The 23,887-nt window shown below is 37.3% G+C and overlaps 1 protein-coding gene across 2 annotated transcripts in view; it reads right to left on the reverse strand.

Moving 5' to 3' along the window:
• The window catches only part of UBAC2 (UBA domain containing 2), a 158,988-nt gene extending 135,995 nt beyond the window's left edge, over nucleotides 1–22,993 (reverse strand). Inside the window, exon 1 of one of the 2 annotated variants that reach the window (XM_015587385.2) lies at nucleotides 22,817–22,993. In XM_015587385.2, the coding sequence (XP_015442871.1) occupies nucleotides 22,817–22,847 (31 nt within the window). In that variant the 5' untranslated portion in view covers nucleotides 22,848–22,993. The remainder of the gene's footprint in view (nucleotides 1–22,816) is intronic. The other variant, XM_006909394.3, reaches the window with a different exon arrangement.
• Nucleotides 22,994–23,887: the final 894 nt, after the last annotated feature.

Here is a 23,887-nt window from a genome sequence, read left to right on the forward strand (position 1 = left end):
TTCTAACAAAGTGAGATTTAAGCAAAGACCTGAGGAAGTGGGCCTTGCAGATATCTGAGGGAACAGTATTCCTAGCAAAGGAAAGAGAAAGTACAACAGCTTTGAGACAGGTACACGCTCAACATGATTAAGAAACAGTAAGGCTGCCAAGACAGCTAAAAGTAGAATAAGCACAAGGCAGACAGGTAGAACATGAGGGCAAAGAGGTATGGGAGCAAAGAGTGTAGAACCGCCTAGGCCACTATAAGGACTTTAACCTTTCCTCTGAGAGTGATGGGATGCTTTTGAGAGGTTTCAGTAGGGGTATCACATGACTAGATGTTTTCAAAGGATCGGTTTGGTTGCTAAATTGAGAAGGGATCACATGAAGGCAAGTGTAGAAGAAGGGAGACAAGTAAGGAGGCTATCATGATCATCCAAGCAAGAGGTGATGATGCCCTGGGCCAGGGTGGTTTAGGTGGGGGTGCTGAAAGTGGTCAGAATTGGGAGATGTTTTGAAAGTACAGTGAGTAGGATTTGCTAACTGACTGTGTATAGAATATGGGCAAATAGAGAAGTCAAGGATGACTCTAAAATTTTGGTTTTGAGCAACTGGAAGAACTATTGCCAATTACTAAGATGCAAAATTCTGTCACCCTTGCCCTTATCATGCCTATGAGATCTGAGCCCATCCCAAACCCCCAACTCTTACTCTTACCCCTGCCAGGACCCTGCCCTCTACACCAGTGCTATTCAAAGTAACCAGTCCATAAGCTGCTGCCAGTCCACAGCAAGGTAAGGAGTTTGTGCCAGAATGCAAACCAACACACTGTATCTTTCATGGAGGAAATCCTGCTATGAAAAAATATCTGAACTGAACATGTGCTCTGCTCAAATGTCACTTTATTTGTGAATACCCCATACAAAACTCTACCCTTTTTGTTCTGGTTTATTTTTTTTTTTTCATAGCACTTATCAACAACTGACTTATTAAATAGTGATTCATAAAATCTATGATTCAAACTGATTGTAAGATATACTATTATTTTAACTGTCACTAAAAAAGAAACACTGACAAATATAATTCTAAGACATCATCAACTATAAGGTACACCCCAATTTTAGAAACACTAGGGGAAATGCAATTTAGAATCAAGAAATATATTTCCTTGTATATCTTCCCATTCTCAGTCTCCACTAGAATATAAACTTTTTGAAGGCAGCAACTTTGTCTAGTACGTTTATTGCTACAGTATTCCCCATGCCTATAACTGGATATGGCCTGTTATAAAGGAAGTCAATAAGGGTTTATTTAATGAAAGGCGATTGATGTATAAGAGGTGCTCGATAAATAGTAGTGGAAGAAACCAAAGTGTCCATCAATGGGTAAATGAATAAACAAAATGTGATATATTCATACAGAGGAATATTTATTCACTCTTAAAAAGGAAGGAAGTTATGACACATGCTACAACATGAATAAAACTTGTGGACATTATGCTGAGTAAAATAAACCAGACACAAACAGATAAATACTGTATGTGTACACCTATATGAAGTACCTAAGTAGTCATATCATAGAGACAGAAAGTAGAATAGTGGCTGTCAGGGGCTGGGGGACGGAGAAATGAGTTGTTTAATGGGTATAGAGATGCACAACAATGTGACTATACTTAATGCCACTACAGTATACACTTAAAAATGATTAAGATGGTAAAATTTATGTTGGGTATATTTTACAACAGTTAAAAATAAAGACTAAGAATAAAATACTTAATGAATTAATAACTGACCCTATTTATAAAACCATTTTAATCATTCCCAGGACTAAACAAACTCCTAAAAATATAGATTTGATAACTTAAATCAGGTAATTCCACTTTTAAGTCCTCCTCTTAAGATGAGCAAATTTCAGATCCCAAAAGCCTGTGTGAAAACTGAAAGAATTGAAAAGAGAAACATAAATCCGTAACTACAGTGGGAGACTTCAGCACTCCTCTTTCAGTAATCAATAATACAAGACAGAAAATCAGTGTTATGGAGTGAAGTGTGTCTCCCCAGAATTCATATGCGGAAACATTAATTCCCAATGTGATTGTGTTTGGATATAGGGCTTTTAAAAAGGTATTTAAGGTTAAATGAGGTCATAGGTGGGACCCTAATGGAATCTGTCTTATAAGAAGAGGAAGAGACTCCAGGGATACGCACACACAGAGGAAAGACCATGTGAATATGCAGGGAGAAAACAGCTATCTATAACCCAAGGAGAGAGGCCTCAATAAAAAACAAACTTGCCAATACCTTGATTTTGAACTTCCAGCCTCCAGACCTGCGAGAAAACAAGTTTCTGTTGATTAAGCGATTCAGTCTGCGGTATGTTGTTATGGCAATCAGTAAGAATATAGAAGACGTGAAAAACAATATCAATCAATTTGAACTGACTGACATTTATAGAACAGTCTACTCAACAGTGGCAATTTACACATTTTTTTCAAGTGCAAATGGAATATTCCCCAAAGGCAGACAACAGTCTGAGCTGTAAAACACACCTCAATAAATTTAAAGAAATTAAAATCATATCAAGTTATGTCCCTGACTATAACAGAATTAAACTAGAAATCAACAGAAGATGGATGGAAAATAGATTAAAAAGTAAAAGTACGACCAATCGAAATTTGTGGGCTGCAAATAAAGCAGTGCTTAGAGGAAAATTTATAGCATTAAGTGCTTATATAGGAAGAGAAAAGGTCTCAAATGACGATGTAGGCTACAAGTTTAAAAATTAAAGAGCAAATTAAACTCTAAGAAAGTAGACAGAAAGAAAGAATTAAGAGCAGAAATCAATGAACTAGAAAACCAAAATATAACAGAGAAACATCAATGAAACTAAAGCTGATTGAGATTAATAAAATTAATACACTTCTAGCAGGACTGATCAGGTGAAAAAGAGAAGACACAATTACCAGTATCAGGAATGAAGGAAGGAACATCACTACAGATCCCATAGACATTAACAGAATAATAAAGGTTGGCACAACATTGTGAAATGTACTTAATGCTATTGGACTGTACATTTAAAAATGGTTTCAATGGTTAATTTTATGTATGTACTTCTTAGCACAAATAATTTTTAAAAGGATAATAAAAGGATATTAGAAATATTTTGCCCATAAATTTGACAACTGAGGTGAAACACACAAATTCCTTGAAAGATACAATCTACCAAAGCTCACTCCAAAAGAAACAGATAACTTGAATAGTCCTATAGAAATGAAGAAATTGAATTCATAGTTAAAAGTCTCCCAACAAAGAAAACTACACGCCTGATTGCTTCACTGGAGAATTCTACCAAGCATTTAAGGGAAAAAGAATACCATGTTTATACAAACTCTTCCACCATGTAGAATGGGAGAGAACACTCCCCAACTCATTTTGTGAGGCCAACATTACACTGATACCAAAACCAGACAAAGACGTTAGAAGAAAACAACAGATCAATATCTCTTAGTAACACAGATGCAAAACTCTCAACAAAATATTAGTAAATTGAATTGAACTAGACATAAAAAGGATAATACATCATAACCGAGGGAACTGTATATCAGGAATGCAAAGCAAATCAATGTAATTCATCATATCATCAGAGCAAAGAAAAATGTACCATATAACTCATTTCAGATCCTGCACAATCATCTACTTATTCTATGAAGTCAGTTTTTGTCAATTCATTAAGCAAAACTTGCTATTTACTGCTGTGTAGTTAGTTAATGACAGGCTACCTTTTTGATCTAATCTTACTATTAATACTATCCAACATTTACTGAACACTTACCAAGTGCAAAGTACCATACACGGCACTTTATGTGTACTACCTTGCTCCTGACATTTACACCTTAGGGCCTTTACACCTGCTACTTCCTCCACCCAAAATGTTCTTCTCACATCCAGCTTATCCTGATCATTCAGTTCTCATTTCAAACAGCATCTCAGAATGGTTTTCAATCATGACTTTATTGCTCTGGAGCACATCATTCTGTTTATTTCATAGCATTTTTCACTATTTAAAATTCTTCTGTTTACTTGTCTCCCTCATCAAAATGTAAACTCTGTGAAGTTAAGAGTCGCTGTTTGTCTTGCTCACTGCTATATTCCCATACCTAGAACAGCACCTGGCACATATTAGTGTTTCAGTAAGTACTGGTGAATGAATGAACTACATGAAGTGGACACCGCTCTCTCTAAATTTACACCTATGAGAAAACTGCAACTTAAAAGAGTTAAGTTACCTGTCCATGATCACAAAATGTCTTAGCCTGGGTTCCACTGAAAGTAAAAGGTGAGAAAAAGCCTTACAGACGGGTAGTTTACTTCGGAATGTGATCCCAGGGAGCAGAAGTGAAGGATACAGGCTGTGAAACAGGGAGGGAGAGTCTATACAGAGATTCATTAACATTTGGCCACCACTAGGAGCAACAGATATTTCTAACGAGTGCTTGGTCCTATGGGATTTTCTAAGAAGGCTTATGAATATATCTTAGAACTATCACTCAGGGAAGAAACAGAAAAGGATTGTTATCCATCATCCCTCAATAATCCAGAGTGGCCATAGAAAAAAGAAGCTCCATGGGAGGAACAGAGAAATAAGCTTTACCAAACTAGAGGAGTTTAAAACAAAAGAGACTGCAGAAAAAGAGAATAAGAGGTGAGGCTGAGCATACCGAAATGCTGTGCAAGAACAGGTGTCTGAAATAATGGCTAGGGAGTGGCAGAACCAAGTTCAAACCCTGAAAATCTGACCACAAATAAAATGGCTTCCTATGCTGCAATGCCATAGAACTGCATGGTCCAAAGGGATTTTCACCTGAATGGTGGGTTGTAAGTGAAAGAAAGAAATATATAGTCACAAACAGCAATGATAGGCATCAAAGTGGTGCCCCGTGTAACAAAAATAAATGCAGTTATGAATGGAAATATAAAAAGACTGCAGTCTTGGGAGGGTGCAACACAGAGTGGTAGGTATTTATTAAATGCTGAACTGAACAGAAGCTTTAAAATATATATACACACACACACACACACACACACACACACATATATAAATCCTCTGATCAAAAAAATAAATCTACATCTAGGAATTTAGCCCAAAGTAATCATCACGGATGTGCACAAAAATTTTGCTACAAAGGTGCTCATCACAGCATTGTTTATAATAGTGAAAAGACTGGAAACAACATGAATGTCCAATAGGAAAATGGATAGGAAAATGGGTAGGATAAATTATGTTCTATCTATAAAATAAAATATTTAATTTTAAGAAGTAGGTTGTAAACATATTTCATTTCTTGGAAAGATGTTCCTAAATAGTAAGTGCAAAATATTTCTAGTATATAATTAAATATTCTAGTAAATAAATAAATAACATAATACTTTAAAAAAATAGAACATAAATACCTGGGTTTTTTTTAAAGCGTCTATTAAAATATTAACTAGTATCTCTGATCTGTTTATGGGAGATTTAAACTTTTTAATAAAAATCTATTTTAAGAATTAGAAAATATGATTTGTGTTTGACTAGTTAATAACTCTGTAAAAGGTTTCATTAAATCCTTATGCACTGACATAAGTTAAGGCAAGTCACCAGCAATCTTTTAGCCTGTGAGTAGAGCCAGGAAGTGGTTCATACATGAAGAACCCAAGCAGTGGTCAAATGGAAGGTTAAAAAAAATTTCTCTGCAACAGGTCATTCCACCTTAGAAAACAGGGATGTTACAAATTTTGACAATAACAGTGATGTATTAATCTAAAAGTAAAAACCCAAACATTTATGGCAAGGAGAACATAAAATACCAAAATTTAAGATGTTTACTTTTGGATCATTCACAAACTCTTTGATATAACCCAAATACACAGCCATCTCTGCGGCAATAAATAGCAATCAGGCTTTGGTGATTGTGTATTATCCTAAAATAATTATTACAGTATTTGTTGATTACTTTATGCCAGACACTGTGCTAAAAAAAGCACTTTCTGTGTAATACCATCTCAGTGAATGCTTACAGTAACCCTGAGGCAGCAATTAGTTATCTGCATGCTCTAGGTAAAAAATAGGCTAAGAAAGGTTAAATAATTTGCCCAAGTTACAGGCCAAGATTTCAACCCAGTTCTGCCTGACTCTAAAGAAAAAAATGTTTTTCTAATATATAACAAGGAAATATGGCATCTTTATATCATGGTCCAAGCTCTAAAGGGATTTTCACTGTTAAGTTTTTAGCACCTGACCTGTATCTTTTTGGTTCTTCAGTTAAATATAGAATTAACATATGACCCAGAGAACTGAAAAACAGATGTTCAAACAAAAACCTGAATATTCATAGCAGCATTATCATAATACCAAAAAGTAGAAACAACCCAAATATCCCCATCAACAGATGATGGATAAACAAAATGCGGTATATCCTTATAACAGAATATTATTCAGCCATAAAAAGAATGAAGTACTGATACATGCTATAATAAATTTGAACCTTGAAAACTATGCTAAGTGAAAGAAACTAGACACAAAAAGCCACATGTTGCATGATTCCATTTATATGAAATATCCAGAATTTTCAAATCCACACACAAAGCAGATTAGTGGTTGGCAGGGAGGAGAGAATGGCTAGTGACAGCTTAATAATGATACTAAGTTTCTTTTGGGGGTGATAAAAATGTTCTGGAATTAGACAGTGGTTGGTGATATTTGCACAACAATGTGAATGTACTAAAAGTCAATAATTGTATACTTTAAAATGGTTAATATGGTGAATTTTATGATACGTGAATTTTACCTGAATAAAAATATGCATCTTTTAGGTAATGAAGACACTAACCACAGGTCGTGCAAAGCTTGCCATGTGGGCTGTTACAGAATCATTGCAGCTGAAGACAGATGCAAGGGGTGGGGATGGAGGGGGAAGAAAAAGGCAGCAAACCTAGTAACTCTGCCCATCCCCACAAGTTAGCCATGTAAAAATACACTCATCAAAACCCCAGTGTGGTTCACACCACTGAGAGGAGGGGCTGCCATATCCTATCATATTGGTCTTCCTATTTGTGACTACTTAACTATTTGATGAACTTCTCAGGGTTCTCACAAAAATGGGGTAATCTGGTGTCTTATGAAGTAACTTCTTTAAAGTCTTTTATCAGAAATGAGCTAAACCAAAAATAAGTGTGGAAGTCCATAAAAGTGCAGTTAACCCATGCATTGCAAGGGATACCTTCTGCTTCTACCATGATTTATTCTTCAGGCCTATGAGCTTCCTAGAAGAAAGCAACGAAACGGATCTTCAGTGACCAGGTAAGGGAGGAGCAAGTGCCTACTGGTGACCATCTCAACAAAGACTTCCATAAAACTGTCCAGGAGTCAAAAGTCCCAAGTTTATTTTCATTACACTCATTTCTCTACAATGTCCTTAGAAGTAAAATGTTGTAAGCCATCTATGAATCTGCTCCTGTTCCTAATGCATTGGAGAGAATTCAATCAACATTGGGCGCCTGCTACACTGACAGCTCCTCTCACGGGTCACATTGGGCAGAAAACCTGCCTCGTGAGGGCAGCCAATAAACACTTGTTACTAGACCTATGCTTGTAAAATTCATCAGGAAAATGACCAAAAGAAAAGGCTAAGAAGTTTCTAGAAAAGAATACACAAAAAAAGGCAAGGAGAAGGATGGTAATTGCCCTCTAGATACAAAATGTATTCTACATCTAAAATATTTACATAGTGTGAATTTAGGAAGGGGCGGGGGGGGAGAATGAGCAATTTAAAATTGAAAAAGGAAGTTCTAAAACAGAATCTAACACAAAGGTTTGCATGCCAGAGAAAATCTGCAAGTAATCAACAATGCATTAGGCATCTATATTTTTATTTTGGTCCTGCTGCTATGCTGGCACTACTAGAGTTTATCCTTCTTAGAAAGAGTTTATACAAACATTAAGTTTTTCATTAAGTGTAAAAAGGAGTACTTGGTAAAAGTGCTAATTAGATAAGAAATACAATTATAAATGAAATAATATTTTAAAATCCAAAATAAGAAAATTATGAATGCTACACATAAATATAGGATAAATTATTCAACAGTAGAAACAACTCTGAAAAAGTGAATCAGAAAGCTTGTACCACTATGATAAACTGTAAGAGGGAAAAAAAAAGTAATTTTAAAATGAGAAAATATATGGTAATTGGCAAGAAAATGTGTTGTAAATTCAGTGGCCTAAGGTGGCCAGGCAGGTATCAGAGAAACAGGGAAGTGGGTGGCAAAAAGTGCACGATCAGTAGATTTTCTGTCATCTGACAATTCAGCCCTGGTGTTGCCAGATGGCTACCTCGAGAGATAAGAAAAATCTAGATTTCTGTCTGAAATACTCCAATTTTAAAATATTGGAAAGAAACTCTCCTCCCTGTCCCCCTGCCCTGACCAGCAACACACAGATTAAAAACAAAACACATTTGTGTGGCCTGCTGGTGTTCAAAGTCTGGCCTAAAGAATCATCTTTACTGAGGTAAATGTCTATCAGAGCAATGCTAATTTAAGAGAAGGCTAAGAGCTATAAAGGTCAACGTGGTGAAAGTGCTGTCAGTAACAGCTTCATGAGAAGCCAAGGATGGTTCTATATGTTCAAAGACCCAAAGAATCTTGAATCAACGCAGATAGGTTGACAAGCAAGGATACTATATCTACAAAGACATCCACTAGAACATCTGAGAAGATAAACAGGAGGAGTTATCTGCTCAGCAGATGTTAAATGTACACTAAACTGGTCTATTTTGGAAAAAGATGCCAACAGAACATATGTCTTCAAGATGGAGAAACCTTAGTCTGATTTTTAAAGCTTTTATGATCTAGGAACCTCTTTCACTCCTGTCTGGTGGGAAAGCATAAAAGAATAAAGCTTAAAATCCCATTAGGTTTGGACTTGCACAAGGCCTTTCAGCACCTAATCTGTTCATGAGTAGAGATGCTACTAAACCCTGGTGCTGAGACTGCCTAGTGGATGGAGACCAAAAAGCCTCACTTAAACCCTAAAGACTAAAAGTAATTCTAAAGGGATTAAATAATGATATAAAAGCAATGAAACAAAAAGATAGCTAGACAAAATCCCAGTTCAAGACCATAGACTCATACTCCTGTCCACTTTTCCTCTCTTCCAAAGTCATAATGAAATAAAAGAACCCTCAAAACACCAAAAAAGTCTCCTTCCAAATGAGTCCAGGGAACTAATCAATAAATACCAAGACCTGGGAGGAACATGAGCAGTTACAATTATTCATCAAAATAATTTAGAGTACGTGCCAAACTTCAGTCATCCCCACTGACTAAAAACACAATTTTTGCTATATTCAGTATTACCTATCCTACTGTTTAATATTTTTCTTTAAATCACCTTACTATGATTTAGTTAAAAAAACTTATTTTAAAGGAAATTTTATATCACTACTGTAAATGGAAAATGAGTGTCACTTTGTCATCGGTAGGTAGTAACAAAAAAAATAAACATAGTTTATTAAATTCTAACTAATATTGTTTCTGGGCCTGGCTCCTGTTCTCTTTGTTACAATAGGAAACCAGCTGCTATTAAAGAGGTGTTTCAGACCAGCACCAAATTGAGACTTAATTTTTAATAAAATCAGGATGAAAAGAACTGAAAAGGGGGTATAGGTCATTATTTTACTTTTGTTTCAATTCCACTTAATGTTGGGCCCACATCCTGTTCAAACCATCCCCAGTAGTGTAAGTGCCACATGTGCTCATGTGACAGCTGGGCCAGTCAGCCTTTCCCCCAAACACCCACCCCTAGACATACTCTCTCACATTTCTCACATAGTCATTCATTCAACCACCACAGCCAGAAAAAAGGCTTGGTCTCCAAAATAAAATCCAAGAAATGCTCTCCAAAGAGAGCGGGTAATCTACTCAGGAAGGATACGGGGAATGTTGAAGGTCTGAGAAAAAGTAAAAAAGAGCTTGGGGCACCTTTAAACTTCCATAGGAAATGACAGCCTGGGTAACACAGAATGGGTCGGGGTAATGGTAAAAACAGCAGCTTTACTCAGGAGTAAAATTCACAAAAAGAGCCAAGCCCACCTACCTCTGCCCACTGCAAGGGATTTTCACTGTCCTTTGCCCACCTATTCTACACCTCTGAACCTTACATGAAAATCAGCCAGTTTACATGCTCTGTAAACTTGAACAGAACCAACAGTCAGCCCTGCCTTTTAAGGTCTGGGCCTCTTAAGGAGAAAGACCTACCCACAAATAAAGAGGAAACCCACACCAGCTACTTAAGAATCCAGTCTTTCACTATGTACAAGAATGGCCAAGCAAGCCAGCAAGCTCACCACCAGAGTCCTCTACATGAAAAAGTTCACTCCAGGGAGATGCCAGGGGGAAAAAAAAAGAAAGAATCCAAGACGAAAGCAATGTAAGATTCAAAGAATAGCAGTAGTTGAGTGTGAACTTAAAGTAGTGAAGATACATGAAAAGAAATTAAGAGACTCCTTGAAACAGCACAGGTTTTCTGACCTCTGGCTCTATTTCCTTCTAGGACTCCAGTCACATACTTTGGTTCTCAATAAATATACAATCATAATTATGTAAATATAGCTATTGTTTTGCTTTTCTATATAAAATCAACTATAGACAAAGCATGGAAGGCTTATCATTATAGAACAGACTGTAAACACACACAGCATATATATAACACTTAAATTAGGAATTAGAAAACTATGTTCTTGGGCTAATTTCTCATTTTCATAATGGAGTCTATTGATTGTGCCAAAAATGGATAAATAAAAAAAATAAGGGGTTTTGTCTATTACTTAAAACTATAAAGGTAACCAGTACAAGAGGTAACCAAACCAAAATTAAAAGATGGAGAAGCTAGAGGTATGCAAAGTCCTCATCTTTCATTATGGGGAACCTATAAACAGAACCTGTAGTTCAACAGAGGCATAAATACATCATTTAATGCTATAATAGTGAGCAGCAAAGAAAAAGTAACTTAAAAATGGTTAATCCTAGTGAGAAATCATATTATATGCTTCAATTTTTTTTTTACCATATGCATATATTACTCTTATATTAATCACACACACACACAAACACACACACAAACACACACACACAGATTCACAGGGAAAAACAATCTAAAAGAATATCTTCCAAACTCTTGCTGGGATGAGAGAAAATTTCACATTTCACTTTCTGTTCTTCAGGGTTGTTTGAATTTGTACTAGCAGTATATATTATTCATAATTAGAAAAAATATGTAAAAAATGTTAAATAAATATTTAACAGGTCTCAGGAGGCCTAGGACTTGATAAAGAATGAAAATGATCAAATAAAATTTAAGAGCTAAATACCTTTAATGACTTATTTATGAATGAAAGTTTACATGAAAAAACTTCATAAATAAAATTAAAACCTGACAAGTGGCTAAAATATAATATACATAATGACAAAGTCTATGTCCTTAAAAGGCCTTTACAAATTAATTTTTAAAAAACCACTATTACTTCCAATAGAAAAAAAATGGCAAAGGATATAGTTAAATCAGTTAGATATATTAAAATGGCCAATAAATATGAAAAAGGGAAAAAAATTCACTTTCTCTAACATTTAAAGAAATGCAGATTAAGACAACAATGCAATATCATTTTTTAATCTCTCAGTGACAAAAACTATTTTAATTATCACACTCGAACTGTTACAAGAGTTTGGTGAGAAAGAGAGGTTCCTGACTGCTGAAAAGTATACAGTAAACATCCTTCCTGGAAGGATTTGGCAATACTAATCAAGAACCTTAAAATGTTCCCATTCTTTGACCTATAGTTTCACATTTGTGATCATCTCTTTAGAATTTAGTCAAAGATGTAATCAATAACTTAGTTATAAAACTGTTTACAACACTTTATATGGGAAATACTGGAAAAAAGCATTTTAGTATAATATATAATTATCCTTCAAAGTCATGATTCTGTATCTAAGATAATGCTGGGGAGCGCAACAAAACGTATATTTGAATGCCATTTCTGTGTAAAATCACATACACAGATGTGTATATATGTATATGTATTTGTGTGTCTGAGAAAAAGCATAAGTAAACACTTGCATGGAAAGTCTAAAAAAACAGGCACTAAACTATCAGCGATGGTTACTTAGGTGGAGTAATTATATGGAACTATTCCTTTCTACATTATGTATTTGTGTAATTTATTAATTTTTTTGGCAGCAACCATGTTTCAGTTTTGTAACAAGGCAAAACAAAAACAATGTTAAAAGTCAACTTTGAATATTTATTAATGACAAAGCGAAAATTCATTTAAGAAAGTTAAATGGAAAAAGCAGAATATAAAATTGTATATAGGCCAAATTTTGCTCTAAAAAAATGTATATACATCAATATATACAAATGAAATAATTCACACCACCAATATGTAAACAGGGATGAAGTTTGGGCAGTATAGTGAAAAGAAATTTTATATTTTTACCTTTTATTTTATTTCTCAAATTTTCTACAATGAAAACCATCCCCAATGAGTCTTAGGAACAGTTAATAAAGTTAGAATTCTTTGTTTCAGAGTAGCTAAGGGTCTTAGAAGTGCTAATTTGCATTGCCAATTTTTAAATATCAGTATTGCTGACATTAGGGGCATATTTGGTTAGCTACAGAACTCTTTCCAAATATTAATACAGTATATTATCTGCAATTTCAGTTACCTGTGTTCAACTATGGCCCAAAAATATTAAATAAAAAATTCCAGAAATAAACAACTCTTAAGTTTTAAATTATATGCCATTCTCAGCAGCATGATGAAATCTCACATCCTGCTCCGTCCTGCCTGGGTTGTGACTCCTCCCTTTGTCGTGTCTCCACACTGGCTGTCTACACTCCCAGGCCATTAGTCACCATCTTGGTTACCAGACTAACTATGGCTGTACTGCAGTGCCTGTGTTCAAATAATCTTTATTTTACTTAATAATGGCCCAAAAGTAAGAGAGCAGTAATGCCGGCAATTCAGATATGCTGAAGAAAAGCCATAAAGTGCTTTCTTTAAGTGAAAAGGTGAAAGTTCTCAACTTAAGAAAAAAGACTGCATGCTGAAGTCGCTATGGTCTATTATTGTAAGAACGTATCTTCTGTGAAACTGCATAATTTAAAAATCAAACTTTTTCACAGGTATGAATGTATAAGAAAAAAACAGTATATACAGGGCTCAGTACTATCCATTGTTTAAGGCATCCACTGCAGGTATTGGAATGTATCCCCCAAGGATTTGGGGGAATTACTATACTGTGTGCTCTTTCCACTATATCATGCCACATTCAAGGGACTAAAGTGACATAAGCACTGGAAAATGGCTGAGAACAATGGCAATACAACTTATAAAGTCTTAAGAAAAATGGGAAACGGAACCATGATTTAAATGAAGATTTAAATGAAGGTGAAATTATAATCCTCATTTAAAATCATAATTTTTAAAAAATTATAATGATAATTTAAATCAATTTAGGTGACGTACAGCTTGGTCACTATAGGTAATAATACTGCATTGTATACTTGAAATTTGCTCAGAGTAGATCTTAAATGTTTGTACCACACACACAAAAAATAACTGAGATGATAGATATGTCAATTAGCTTGATTGTAGTAATTATGTCACAATGTATATCAAGACATCACATTGTATGCTGTAGATATATACAATATTTATTTGCCAATTATACCTTAATAAAGCTAGAAAAAATAAACTGAACAATACAAATTCTGGTTTAAAAATAAACTTTAAATCAATTTTTTAATTAAAAAAAAAAATACTTAAGGAAAACCTCACAGTACCAGTGTTCCACAAAAAAACACTTCAAAAATGCTGTTGAAATTATTTACAAGACATTCTTTATCAGGTTGTATCTATTAAAATTCCATAGAAATGCATTTTTAAAGTAGTTTGATTTAAGGTAGGTTACACCTTCATTACTAAAACTGATATTGAGACAAGCTAGAAAAAGCTGAAGTAATAACTTGACCAATGAGGGAAGAGTAGGGGAAACAGAAGAATATGGAAATTAAAAATATATATATATAGCACATTAGTTACTACAAAAATATCCTAACTGCAACATAAAACATTTATACTGAAAGCAAAACTGTATGTTGGCTCTGCTTTAGGAAGAAAAGGGAAACTGATGGTTGAAAGCCATAGAAGGAAAGTGGTGGAGCAACTGAGTAAACAGCTGCAGCAGTCACAAGGGGACGGATGAAAAGCAACGTACTGTACTTTTCAATGACCGGGAAATAAGCTCCACTGCTAATCTGAGCTATTATATTGATCATTAGACTATGACTATCCCAGTGGTCAAGAAAGATAAATGTAAGCGAACTGAAAAGTTTTAAGTCAGAGAAGCAGTAGTTCAGAACACAGAATATGGAGCCAGACGCGTCCTGCTCCTCAGTAATTATGGGATCTGGGAAAGTTACCTAAATGCCTATGCCTCAGCTTCCTCATCTGCAAACTGAGGAGCATCAACCTAATTCTTTGAGAATAACATACTAAGGAAATGCCTATGACAAAGGAGAAAAAAACAGAATACACGTAGCATTATGATTACATTTTAAAAGTCTGTTGTGTGATATAAAAGTTACAAAATAGCATTCAAGTGCGATAAATTTGTTTTTAATTATTTATTTGGGTATTCATGTTTGCACTGGAAAAGTGTGAAATAAACACCAAGATGTCAATAAATGTTATTTTTATCTCTTTCGACTACTTTTCTATATTTCCGATTTTCTTTGAACAGGTACTCATTTTACAATAACAAAATCAGTTCATTAAAAACGAGAACATAAATGTATAGGGAAAAAAAGGATGAAGAAAATTAACTGAAATGCTAAGTGTTTTCCTCTATCTTCCAACTTTCTATATGGTTAATCTTACTTTTAGACTGAAAAAAATATATATATTGTTTTTAAAAGCATTCTTCCTCAAGCTTATCCTTCCCTAGTCAATATCTGTCTTCTCTTCTCAGTTAAAATCCTTTTTATTTTTAATTTTTAAAATAAAATATAATTGACATATAACATTAGTTTCAGCTGTACAACATTAATGACTCAATATTTATATAGATTGTGAAATGATCACCACTATTAGTCTAGTTAACAGCCATCGCCTTACAGTTACGAAAAAATTTTTTTCTTGTGATAACTTTAAAAATCTACTCTTCGCAATTTTCAAACATCATACAGTATTATTCACTATAGTTACCATGCTGTACATTAAATCTCTATGACTTACTTATTTTATAACTGGAAGTCTGTATCTTTTGACCCCTTTCACCCATTTCTCCCGTCCCCACAACCTCCACCTCTGGTAACCATCAGTATGTTCTCTCTAGCCATGAGCTTGGTTTTTTGATTTGTTTTAATTCCACACATAATTAAGATCAGTGTTTTGTCTTTCTGTCTGACTTATTTCACTTAGCACAGTGTCCTTGAGGTCTGTTTATGTTGTCAATGGACACTTAGGCTGTTTCCATATCTTGGCTCTTGTAAATAATACTGCAATGAACATGCGGGTGCATATATCTTGTCAAGTTAATGTTTTCATTTTATTCAGATAAATATCAGAAGTGGGAATACTGAATCATATGGTAGTTCTATTTTTAATTTTTTGAGGAACCTCCATACTGATTTCCATAGTGGCTGCACCAACTGACATTCTCACCAACAAGGGACTAAAGTGACATAATGTTCTCGTTTCTGCACATTCTCAATATTATTCATTATTTATCTTTTTGATAATAGCCATTCTAACAAGTAAGAGGTGATATCTCATTGTGGTTTTGATTTGTATTTCCCCGATGATCAGTGATGTTGAGCATTTTTTCATGTACCTGTTGGCCATCTGAATGTCTTCTTTGGAAAAAGGTCTATTCAGATCTTCCACCTATTTTTTGATCGAATAGTTTGCTATTTTGCTATTAAGTTCTTTATATATTTTGGATATTAACCCCTTATCAGATAGATACATGATTTGCAAATATTTTCTCCCATTCAGTAGGCTGCCTTTTCATTTTGTTGATGGTTACCATTGGTGTGTAGAAATTTTTGGTCTGATATATTTTTGCTTTTGTTGCTTTTGCATTTGGTGTCAGATTAAAAAAAAAAGTCACCGCCAAGACCCATGTCAGGAAGCATCTACATTTTCTTCTAGAGTTTTATGGTTTCAAGTTTATGTTCAAGTCTTTAATCCATTTTAAGTTAATTTTAGTGTATAGTGTAAGATAGTGGACCAGTTTCATTCTTTTGCATGTGGCAGTCCAGTTTTCCCAACACCATTTATTAGACTATCCTTTCCACATTGTATATTCTTGGCTCTTTTGTCATAAATTAATTGACCATATGTATTTGGGTTTATTTCTTGAATAAATAGTATTTCCTTGAGAGTTTCAAGGCTATACCCACCCCTCTCCCAAAAAAAACCCTTGAGATATGTGGAAAATAGCTTATCCCCAAGAATCAAGAGTTAAAGGCACCTTGCTGGGCTTGGGCAACCCGGGCCTGCCAAGTTAATCCTTCAATGCAACAAACAATGAAATTAGAGCAGAAATAAATAAATTCTAAAGTCACTTTTAAAGAGGCCAAATAATTTTTGGGCCCCAAAACAGGAACTCAGTTAAAACATGATGATAAAATTGTAGTTTCCACTAAGGTACCAAGGATTGTTGTATACCAAAGGGAGGCTCCATGCCAAAATGCAGAATTTACAAAAATGAATCGAAGCAGTCAGATGACTCAGGCTCCTCTCACTCAGATTATAAACATAAAGAGTGAATCAAATAGACAGTTCTCTATTGTAAAGAGAGGACATTATGAAAAAGATTTGTGGCACAAACTACCCAAGTGCTGTAAGTACAACCATGCCCTCATATCAAGCTGAGTGGCAGGCTCAACGGGCCTATTCAGTGAGCTAAGTAAGTGACCCCTGAAGTTGGGGTTCAATGGATTCCCACCCTGGGAAATCTAGAGAGCATAAGAAGGAAAAGCCACGTTGATCACTGAAATCAAAATGCACGACCAAGGCAAAGAATTAGCAATTCCAGCAGAGCAGAGGTGGGCCACATGCAAGAGCCAACAGAAGGGTCACCTTTGGTTTAGTCCAACAGTGCCCCCAAGCTGGCCGAAAGGACTCCAGAGGAGAAAACTGTAGGTGACCTAAGCTCCTAGTAGCTAAGGAAGAGTCACCAAATAAAGTGCACAAGCATAAAGATGCATCCTTTCCGGTCAGGGGAGTGAGCAGTCAGCACAGGAATTTGTCAAGAATCTCTAAAGAGCCCACAAGACAGTCAGCTTTAATCATGTGCCAGGCTCAGAGAGCTACATAAGAACTTAGTTCTTCACTATTCCTTCCTCCTCCACTCCTTCCAATTTAGAAACCAGTAAGGTCAGAAACAGGAAATCTAAAGGACAGAGGGGAACACGAAAAGTGCAGAAGCCAATCATACCCCTTTCTCTCACAGCAGGTAGTTGCCAACTACAAGTCTTAACTGGGACAAAGAGGGAGAAGAAGTCTTACCTTTGAGTGAAGACTGAAATGTTGATTAAAATACTGAACTGAATAACCTTGATATTTAAATTGAGCCTATATTTTCTGACTTCTATTACCTAAGATCACAAGCACTTGAATATATCTTTTGCCTTTTATTTACTACTGCATCCCAAGCACCTAGAGAATGGCTGGATCACAGGCGTGCTCATTAAACAACTCTTAAATCAAGAACTTGAAAAGTGAGCCAAGAACAGAGTCATGCCACATTGGGTGACCATCAAAGAGTAGCTCACTTATTGCAGAGGGCTAAAGAGTGAAGAAGGGTGAGAAAGGGAAAAAAGTGAAGATCATCTTTCAAAAAGCTTGGTTGGGAAGAAACAGTGGTCAGCAGTTGGGAAGGTTCAGGACAGGGTCAATGGAAGCATTATGCTTTTGCATTTTTAAGACTCAAAAGAATCCAGTTATAAAAATTGTAACCCTAATTAGAAGCTTTACATATATTCTTTTAATTTTCACAACGACCCCCCCAAAATAGATAGTTACCTTCTTTCCATAGATAAGAGATCTGAGGTGCTCTGGGAGTTTCTTAAGACCCCACTAAAGCACCCACAGGAGAAAGCATTAGTTTTAACCACATGTCAGGCTCATTCTCTCAGGAGAGAACAAAGGAGTGGCACTAGAAAAGGCAGTGAATAATAAGTCAAGAATAGGTTGGGGGTGAACCTCAGAAGAAGGGTGCTTTGTTCTTTTAGACCGGGATAAAGGAACAAAGTTGGTATGCCTGACAAACTCTCACTCATCTCTGAAAAATCAGATCAAGTATCACCTAAACTGGGAAGTCTTCTTTAATAATTGTTAAAGTGTGGATATAAACAAGTCAGGGAGAGGCGGTGCCCAGGTGATAGCCTTTATTTTTCAGTTGGTTTAAGAGAGAGATGGGTAGCGCCTGAGAACAGTCTTCAGGATAGGGATGGAAAGGGAAAAGCAAAGGGAGATGACTGAATCCAAGAAATGTAACTGAGCAATCGTGCGGGTGACTTGGATTAGACACTATACATTAATACAAAGTTGGGATTTTGCTAGATGAGTATAGAAGGACGGGAGCACCAGTTCTCTGAGAGTCAATGAGAACATAACTCGGGAATTAACTATGGGTTCTAGAATGGCTATAAAAGATGCCAGAAATGGCCTGTAAACTGGAGACAATGAGGGGATCAAGAGTCGAGATCAGATTCGTAGTGGCGAAAGACAGTGAAGAAGCTAGAGAAGTTTGTTTATAACGAAAGAGAGCAAATCAAATTGGATTGGGGAAAGAAGATACATTTCTCCTAAAGAAACTCCTATTTCTGCCTACTTTGCTGTCTCTTCTTTTTTACTATCCCTTAAATATTAGACTTGCCTTAAGTTCCGTCCTTAGCCTTCTAACTCTATGCACCTCTTCTGGTGTCCTTATTCACATTGTTGGCATAACTTCACCTAACTACTCATGTCCAGCCTAGTTCCTTCTCTCCAAAAGTCTCCTGAGTATCTCTTTACAGACCCCTTGACATTAAACATGTCCAAAATTGAATTCATCTTCCCTCGAAATGAGCTCTTCCTTCTGCATTCCCTATCTTAGTGAATGATAGCATATCTGTGTACCCAGAGTCACTTTCAACTCCTTTTGCTCCCACAATCTAATAAGCTTTATTGACACAACCTACCCACTTACACATCTTTAGCATCCTGCTTCTGTCCATTCTTATTGCTACTACCTTAATTGGTGCTTTCAGCATCTCCCACTAACTGTTCTCCTGCTGGCCACCCTTTTGCCTTGACCTAAATCTGTATGTCCATTAGAACCTCTCAGGGATGCTTTAAAAATTCATTGCTGATGCCTACACCAGCCCTTCTGAATGTGACCTCCTAGAGCTGGAACCCAGGACTATAGACACTCATGGTTGCTTTTTGTACACCAGGACGCAGGCAGCATACGGAAAACACTGCTCCCATCGCCAACAATAATATCCTGTCTTCCCTCACATGACAATATGAAGCATTCCCAACTTGTGCTCTACATAGTAACCTGCTTCTCCTTCTTGACTTTGCTTCATCTTTTATTCCTGTCTGTACTACAGACAAGGAGGAGCCTTGGCCATTCCTCAGCCTTCTCCTCAGGTTCCTCCTCTTCTCCAAGTTCTGCCACCAGTCCTCTTTTCACCTGCCCTCTGAATGATTTCATCACACATCTCTTAGGAACAGCTCATTCCAGCCATAGTCAAAAATCTTCAAATTCATTACCTCTACCAAGCCCTGCCCCGGCTCTGTCCCTCATGGAGGCCCTCTGCCCACTTGTATATCTGACAAACTCTTCCTCATCCCTCAAAAATCAACTCAAATATTGCCTACATTAAGAAATCTTCTTTAACAACTGTGCCTCCTCCCCTCCACTAACTCACTCCCTGCAATAAACCCAAGTACAGAAGTTGTTTTGTTTCTTTTAAAAATTTTTCCATACTAGACACTGAACTCCTTGGGCGTGGGATCTATATGTAGAATACATTAGAGGTGCAATTAATATTGGTTGAGTCAACTGCTACATAGTGAATATACTGTGAAGTGAATAATGGGAATGCTTATTAATAAATGTAATAAATGATACATTTATTACTCAACACATAGTTGAGTGGTAGCATTGGTCTACAAACAAGGAATTTAAAATGTCATGAACATTATTATTACGCAGTTTTAACCACTCATAATTACATGATTGGGCAGATAGTGATACAATACAGTTTCAAAGACATGGTTGCAAATGCCCTTTCCTTGACTTATTGCCCTGGTGGCCCTTGATTTCTTTCATACCTTGAAAATGCCCTGCTATGCTTGTTTGAGTCTTTGTTCTTGCAGTTCCCTTTCAGCAAAATGCATGTTTTTTAACAGACTCTGACATGACTGGCTCCTTCTCACAACTGAGGACTCAGCTCGAATGTTACCTTCCAAGTTATCTTCCCTGACCACAAATGCTAAAGCAGTAGTCCACCATAACCTCAGTCCCTACCATTACCGTCTTACTTTCTACACGACATTTATCACTATGTGAAATCACATTAATTATTTGTTAACCTATTTGATGCTGGTCTCCTTTATCCTGCTTACCACTTTAATCTCTGTACATGAATAGTATGTGGCTTACATGGGTACTCAACAGACACTTGAATGAATAAATGGGGTGGAGGGAAGTGTTACAAGCATAACACTAAAATATCCTTATCTACTAGTCACAAAATGTGAGAAATATGCAGGTGGTAGGAAATGGCAGAGATTTTTCCCTTAGAAAGAGAATGTTATCACTGCTCATGGAGTCAGGGATAGGCAGATTATCCTTCCTCAGGATACTTAACCAGGATCAGAACTTTGACTTACCAAACAGCAATACTTCTTACCTAAAATAAACCACTTCTCTCTCAGTAGGTAGCCTTGCAAAGAAAAAATTTTAAAGCTGGGTAACTGCTCACACCTAGACTTGCCAAAAGATCAAACCTGAAAAAACTATGCCTACACCCCACTGCAAGCACTGTAAACACTGGTACCAAGACTTGCTCTATGTTTGGTTCCCAGCACCTAGCGAGTTTTCAGCCCACAGTATATGTCTAGAATGTTTGTTAAATGAGCACGAAAGACATGGTCTACTGAGGAATGGCCATCCCATCAGCTCTTAAGCTATGACACATGTATTTTAGGAATAGGGCAAGACAGCTAAGGAGGAGCCCTTGGCCTAAGCCTCTCCATGGGCAGCAGTTTGGTTCCTAGAATTCAATACTCATCCACCCTGTGCCACAGATAATTATTACTTTTCCCCGAGTCGCCATGTATCACATTTGTATATACTTTGCTAATATAATCGCTAAAACAGTATAGTAATCAATAACAGATTATGCTTGCCTTTTTAATTTTTCTCTGCATTTTGATCAAGGAAGGATAGCTCAAAATGCTGAAAAGAACAACTAAAACTGAAGTATTGTATCATCCACCTTCTCACTATGTGATCTCAGGAAAATCACATCACCTGCTTGACTGTCAGTTTCATCAACAGTCAGAATGTTCTTTAGTCAAAGGTAGTTTGGAAAAAATTAATTAGCTAGTACTTAGTGGTAATGTACTCTGAAGCTAATGCTTGAAAGATGCCATAAATCAAATTAATTGTGAAACAAGGGAAATCATACATAAAAACCTGAGTAGTTGAAAAGTGAGGAAGATTTAATATTATGCCTGTGGCTCTGATACTCTCACACTAAAACATGTATTCTCTAAAAAAAGATTCCTAACATTCACAACAGACTCTTAACAGAAATGTCAACTGCGTCTGTACTCTGGAAAGATTAACTGCACATGTATAAAGATATGAAGTACTAACAGTGACAAGAAATTACAAAATTATAGCTGTTCAAACAGTTCATTGTTGCTGCATCAGTGCCTAATCTCAGTACTGTTAACATACAGTCCACCTTACCAAAAGTCAATTAAATAATTTCAGTAAGAAAAAAGTTGTTAAAAGGCTATATATACTTGTTTGCTCTCTATCTGCTGACCACTGCTGACACTCATGTAAAATACCAAGCAACTCTAGCCATAAGGTCCGCGCTTTCCTGCCACACGACTTCCTAACTTGCTTCCACTTTAAAGTATTTTAATCAGTTTTTGCCTAAAAATTTTTATGTGAGACTAAGACAGAAATCTAAGTAAAACTCAGAGATCGCCTCCTGAACCAGAGGTTGTAATCTGCATTGGGGGCGGGGTGGGGGTACAGTCTCTCTTTAGCTTAAATGAATGGAGGAAGGTGACTAGAAAGAGGGCAGACTTCCAGCGTTGCCTCCACCAGGACAGCCTCTTCTTTCAGCCTGGCACACGCACTGCTGAGGATAAGGGGCCGGGCTAGGAGACCAACAGTGCACCCAGCCTAACCCTAACTGCCGAGCCGATCTGCAGCAGTTCCTGAAGCACCTGAACATCGCACCTGGGGCTCGTAGGTGGGGGCCGAGGCTGTCGCCGGGACTCAGTCCCCATTCGCCACCCCCGCCCCCCAGGCTGAGGTGGGGGCGGGGCCCACTGGCCCCGACGAGCCGGAACCACCAAAAGGTGCGGCCGCCAGGATGATCGGCCCGCAAACCTCCTGCAACCCCAAGGGCCCCCGCTGCCTCCAGCCTCCTCCTCAAGGTGCGCAGGGTAGCGTGTAGGGGACAACCAGGTTGGCGGCAGCCGGTACTCACAAAGCCCACTGGAGCCGGTGCTGGTGAACATGGTTCCACCCTACCCAGAGCCCCCGCGGGGCTACAGGGGGAGGGAAGGCAAAGGTGAAAGGGCCCGAGGACTGCGCAGGCGCACTCGCGGCGGGGCGGTGAGTCCGGCAACACGATTCCACTCCAGGGGCCGCTAGTGAATGGCGCATGCGCGTCCTGTGGGGCGCGCGGCTTCGCCCGCGCCTCCCTTCCTGCCTGGGAAGGGAAGTGTGTCCGTCGGCCAGAGGGTCCGCCTTTCCGGGGTTTTCCGCCGACCGCCCGCACCCTTTGGAAAAGAAATGGGATGGCGTGAGAAGAGCGAAGGTGTAACTCCTGGGAGCGGCACTTTAGTGCTCAGCGCAGCCCTCAGGCCCTGGAGCTGAGGTAGCCGCAGAGACTACGAGCGCAGGAACATTCCTGGCAACCTTTAACCGCGCCATGGATGGGACTGAGAGTGCCTTCCACGCATGCTCTGACTTTGGGCAGGCTCCCCAAAGCTCTTAGCAGTCCACAGTTAAGAGCGTTAAAAGCTTACGCAAAGCGAAAGGTTTTGATATGGGACATAACTCATAAAAATTCTTAATTTTTTAGCAGGAAATGAAACAGGAAATCGCTTGCAGTTATTAATCTTTTTAGTAAACCTAGTTGTTTTCTTTCCTCCTTTAAGTAAAAAGGCCCTCTCCCTCAAATCCCTGTAACTGGTAATTGCACTGTAATTGCCCTGAAACTGGTGACTCAGATCCTCTGGCTATTGATAAGGGTTATCCGCTCATTGTTAGCAGAAATAGCATTAGGCCAGGCAAGGTTCTTAAGGGTCTGAGAGGGGAGGGGACTTTAGACCAAAGGTGTTTTTTATTCTTTAAGAAATATATTAATCAAGCCTGTTTCCCTTTACTCACTTAATAGGCAAATCAATAATAGAAATTACTAGACGTATGATTTAAATAACAAGTTCATATCTTTTCCTTGTTTGTGGACTGAGGCGGCACTTGAGCAAGAAACCCAATGCCCTGACTAAGGCCGAAAAAGAAAGCTCCATGAAACCCCAAAAGGCAAGGACCA

This window comes from Pteropus alecto, unplaced genomic scaffold, assembly GCF_000325575.1.
Source record: "Pteropus alecto unplaced genomic scaffold, ASM32557v1 scaffold13, whole genome shotgun sequence".
Lineage (NCBI taxonomy): Eukaryota > Metazoa > Chordata > Mammalia > Chiroptera > Pteropodidae > Pteropus > Pteropus alecto.